Source organism: Pteropus alecto, unplaced genomic scaffold (genome assembly GCF_000325575.1).
Source record: "Pteropus alecto unplaced genomic scaffold, ASM32557v1 scaffold20, whole genome shotgun sequence".
Classification (NCBI taxonomy): domain Eukaryota; kingdom Metazoa; phylum Chordata; class Mammalia; order Chiroptera; family Pteropodidae; genus Pteropus; species Pteropus alecto.
In genome coordinates, this window is record NW_006436298.1 from 44,006,233 (window position 1) to 44,011,562 (window position 5,330).

Below are 5,330 nucleotides of genomic sequence, written 5' to 3' on the forward strand. Positions count from 1 at the left end.
CTTAATAATTGTTCAAATAAAGGGTTTACGCATTCTGGACATGTCAGGGTGACTAGAGCTGATTCCATACGCGGGGAATTTACTATGTTTTCCTCAGAGCCAATTTTGAGGAAATCCATTTGTATAGCGTTTACACTTACTAGAATTTGTGCTACCGAAATTCCCCCTATTAATAGGATCATTTCTAAGAAACCAATTATCCCTAAACACATGCCACGTCCTCGTTCTTGACGATGCATTCCTTGAAGCCTCTGTCCCCATCTCCGGACCTTGTCACGCAGTAGGGTAGAAAGAGGACGCGGCATTTCTGTAATAACATTGGAGTCTAACAAACTTTTGATATAGCTAAAACCTGGAGTTTTGATCATTTCTTTATAGATTGCTGGTAGGATGAGGGAGTACTATAGTTTATTGAATGAGTTTTATCATCAATTTTATTATGTTATCTTCTTAAGTCAGAGAGTTTATTTATCTTTTTAAAGTCCTAATGGTTTTTTCTTTTAGAAATTACAAAGAACAGGCTCCGAAAAGCAACACCACAGGTATGTATTAATGGCTGCCTGACCTCCATATGCAATTAAGTAATACTTTGCCAAAACGGAAGGATGAAAAATTCTGGTTGCTTAATAACATGAATGAATTATATACTCACAGAAATGGAAACAGAGCATCTTATAATTATCAGCATATTTTTTAATTTAAATTTTTTTTTTCCCTCTATGTCTTGCCAGTGGGAAAGATATAGACAAAAGTTATTGGGAAATATTGGGTCTGTTTAATTTACCTTGAACTAATTCAATACAGTCTTTAAGTAAACTATTATATAAGTTATATCTTAGTGTCATGCCATTAATATATTGTTCCTCTCTGCATTAAGAGGAAAATCAAAGTATTTTCAGATTAATTCATAACAAATGAAGTTTAATATATTTAGGTAGGCTGAGTTCTGTACGTATTCCAAACTCTCACTGATTTAAAACAAAAATTTATTTTTCATTCACTTCACAGTCCACTGAATCAGCAGAGAGGCTGTTTCACATAGTCATTCAAGGATCTAGCTTGTTCTTTTGACTCCTTCCTCCTCTAGTTACCAGGTAGTCTTCATTTGACCGACAGAAAGGAATAAAGTACGTGGAGAAGTTTGCAGGAGGTTTTCATGGATCAGGCCTGAAAGTGGCAGGAATCAGTTCTCACATTCATTAGCCACAATTCAATTACACGAACCCATCTAGCCCAAGGGGCTATGAAATGCAGACTGTGTGGCTAGGAGGACAAAAAAAGTGGAATTTCTTGAACACAGTATGACCATCTTTTTGATGACCAGAGCCTATTTCACTTTACGTCCCACACATAGAACACACTTAACTCTTTCCTAACGAAGCCACCCAGAAGTTCCATTCAGTCACTGCATCTAGCTCAAAGCCCAAGATCACTCAATGATGATACGGTGCTTTCCATCAGAGCTCATGGATCTGGCTGCTCAAAGTTGGCTGGCCTATGCACTAAAAAGGCAGACTACATACCAAATACTTAGTGACAAAGCAGGGGCAAAGTAACTACAATAAAAACTCTCAATTAGTTAAATGAAAACTGGGAGGCACAGAACGTGTCCTCTATCTGAGCGAAAATTGTGAAGGATCTGAGAGGAACTCGTTCTTCATGGTCCCTGTGTTCTTGGAGGGTCTTTTTACCATGGCCACATCTGAAGTAGACATTAGTATGCTCTCCTTTGGGGGTTGCCCCAAGTGACTGGTAAAAATATATGATCCTAAAGACGGTTTAAAGTCTTAATAGTCAGATTTTTTCTAGCCCAGGCATGTGATTTCTTTTACAATACAATTCCCTCAAAAAGTTAGGGGATTTCTGACCTCTTTGTTTCCAGTCAGTCCATCCATGAGCTAGTCACTACACCAAAACTTTCCTAAAGCTAATTCTCAAACTTGCCTTGTTTGTGGGGTTTTTTTTTGCCATCCCCACCATCATTCAGTGTTGACTGTATTGGAACTCTCAGATTTGGTTGGGAAGGCCATACTTTTACTCTTACTTCTGTGTCAGGGCTCAATCTCTCTGGGCCTTTACTGCTTAAATTTTTTGGTTTATCTCTTACTGTTTGTAGTTCAAAGGCTTTTGTAAACCTTAAGTTCCCAAATATCTGGACTCTGTTCCCTTAGTTTCTGCCTGTGAGCTGACTGATTCTTTACCGAACTCTTCTTTTTTTCTTTCTTTCTTCCTTTCGTTTCCTTTCGTTTCCTTTCCTTTCGTTTCCTTTCCTTTCCTTTCCTTTCCTTTCCTTTCCTTTCCCTTCCCTTTCCCTTTCCCTTTCCCTTTCCCTTTCCCTTTCCCTTTCCTTTCTTTCGTAGTAAATTGCCAAAGAGCCACCATTACACTAATCTTTTCATCCCTTCCAACCACTTATCCTAGTGCTACAAACTCCATAGATATGTAGCCCGTTTCCCAAGTTTTCACTGCAACAGTTTTACCTTTTTCTTTAGGACACAGGATGCTGACTTTCCAGCCTTAGATACCTATTTCCTTACCACCTATTGCTGAACTGCTAAGCCAGTGCCAAATTTTTGTTATTTCAGTGGCTGTACTCCACTTCACAGTAGCACTTTCAGTATTATGCATAGGAGACTGTAACAAATAACTACCAAATCTTAGTGCTTTATTTCTTATTTATCACAGTCTCTCTGCTCCTTGTATTCTTCCCCATAGTGTGCCTCTAGGAGTTCTCTTGACACATTGGGAAAAGAGAGAGAATAGAGGCTTGAGCGTGAGGTTTTATAGTTAGACCTTTTGTTCACCTTGCATTGGCTCTAACTCAGTTACATGACCTCATCTAACTGTAGCATGATGGGAAATACATTCCGGTTTTGTACCCAGAAGGAAAAGAAAACTACGTTCAACAAAACCTTGGCAATCTGCCTCGTTTACATAGAATAACTCTAAATGTAAGGCCCGCCCACATTTTCCCAATGAGGAGACCCATGTAAGAGTTTCTTGTTTGTTTTTGCTTAGCTTATATATTTATAATATTTATCAATTTATTTACACATACAAATTTACTTAATTATAAAAAATATATATTAGTTCAGAAATATTGCCTTATTTAAATCTCAGTTTTCATGAAACAGTTTCATTTAACATTTAAACTCTTAATTCTTCATCATTAGCGCCACCTTTTAAGTACTATAACATGGTTTTCTAGAGCACATGTGATTTGTACAGGATATGGGACAATTAAATCTATGTACAGTGATGTTCTGGCAGTGGTATCCCAAACTGTGTACACTTGTTTGTGTAACATCGTGTCATTTGCTTTTAAAGGAGATCTTTAAAAGGCCTTTGACAATGAGGTCTAACTGGCAGTGGAGAAATTATGCGCTCTTAGGACAGCTTAATAAATTTATATTAAATTGTTTGCCTCCCTTTTTCTTTCTGATTCTATAAACATGCATTTATTCATGTCTTTTCAGCTAGTGTGTCTCCCTCAAACAGTACTTTGTGGTTCCAAGTAATGTAATTGAAGTGCCTCATAATATATAAAAGACTATAAAGATTAGAATACAAGTTGCCACCCTCATATCTGGTGGATAACTGTATGACTAAAACAGAACTTTGTCTTATATTTGAGTAGGTTTAGTAATTTACTTTGTAATAATGACTCTCTTTTTTTGGCCTTCCACATTGTCTGAATTGTTTCCTTTTCCTTTTTTACTATTAATGTAAATAAGACGGTAAAGCATATATTAGCATGCAATAAACATCTATTTACAGGGATTAGAAAGCACGTTTCCCAAAATTGACTGCTCATTATATACATTTCAACTTCAGACTGTTCCCTGTTGGACTTAGAGTTTAAATTGTTAGGTATTTCATTTAAAACTAAATTTCCTCAGTAATACTTATTTGAGGAAATGAAATATATTTCTTTGTATGCTGTTTGGGTGTATAGTTAGTTTTCCTGATTTTTGCTTTCTCCTCCCAGGTTTTCAGCAGAATGAACCTCAGCTCAAGAATCAATTTATCAAGAGTTCACAAAAAGGACCTGAAAATGCAAAACAGCAGTCACTGCTTCCTCTTCATCCTTCATGGGAAGCAAGCAGGAGGCGAAAAGAACAGCAATCTAAAATTGCTGTGTTTCAGGGGAAAAAAATTACATTTGATGATTGATTAATACCTCTTTTTATGAACTTTTCCATTTAAAAGTGCTTTTTTTTTTTTTAAACCAACTTATTATTTAAACTTATATTTGAATAAATCTATTTGGAGGAGGTATAGAAATAATGTTGGCTTTATTTCTCTTTTTTAAGTATGTTCAAGTTATATAAGCCTTCCACAAGTCAATTACATACTTAAACTGATTTTTAAAAATAGGCTGACTATTCTCTTTATAAAAGAATTTTAAGATTATAACTCAGATTTTTTCATTTGTGTTTATCATGAAGTACATTTCACTGGTTTAGGTCTATGTTTCTTTGCCTTGAAAATAAATGTCAAAATATATTTAAAATAATGGAAAATATGAGGAAATTGTAGCTATTTAAAATAGGTCAACTTTGTTAAAAGTTATTCTTGTTAGCAAAACTAAGATTAAAATAGTAATGTTTCTTATGGGTATACAAGAAAATAAATTATACAAATCAGTATTAATTTTTATTATAGTTTTAATTATTTGTGATCATACACTTTTTGACTGGTTTAGTTTTCCAGGACAGTTTTGGATTTCTCAATTATGTTTCAGTTATTTAGGCAACATGCATGTTTAAATGTATCAACAGAAACAAAAATTGGTTTTATATTTCACTTCATGTAAATATTTCTATTAAATTAAGAATGTGTAACATCCAATTACTTGGCTGTGTGGTCTTATAGAAACATTTTTTTGAGGAATTATAATGGGAATTTATAAGAACAAATTCTGAAGGAGGTATGATTGAAAGCATTTCAACTGATAGCTTAGAAAGGTTATGAGATGACTCACTGAAGAAAGGACTATATACATCATAGTACTATTAGTTAAAAGGAAAACAAGACTTAAAAATCTTTAAATATTTTACTTTTGCTGCTCTGGAGAAATTACAACCTCATGGTTAAATAAAAGTAAGTTCCATGTTTTCTATGCATTGATGCTGTCAATGGCAGAGAAAGCCTTCTGATTAGCAGGAATTCACAAGCTCTGGAGAATCATTTCTCTCTTTCTAGAACTTAAGAATTCAGATAACTAGAGCAATGGAATTCAGTAGGTTATGCAGAAAGAAAATTAGTTTTGCTGTGTTGAATGCAAATTTTGTTTTTTCTATATTTTTTTCTGTCAAATTTTATTTTTA

General features: G+C 34.5%; 1 protein-coding gene across 2 annotated transcripts in view; it reads left to right on the forward strand.

The window, feature by feature from the left end:
• SRFBP1 (serum response factor binding protein 1) overlaps positions 1–4,854 on the forward strand; it is a 56,957-nt gene extending 52,103 nt beyond the window's left edge. For both annotated transcript variants that reach the window (XM_006913309.3, XM_015590518.2), the window contains 2 exons: positions 505–542; positions 3,989–4,854. In XM_006913309.3, coding sequence (XP_006913371.1) covers positions 505–542; positions 3,989–4,173 — 223 coding nt within the window. In that variant the 3' untranslated portion in view covers positions 4,174–4,854. The remainder of the gene's footprint in view (positions 1–504; positions 543–3,988) is intronic.
• The last annotated feature ends 476 nt before the right edge of the window (positions 4,855–5,330 follow it).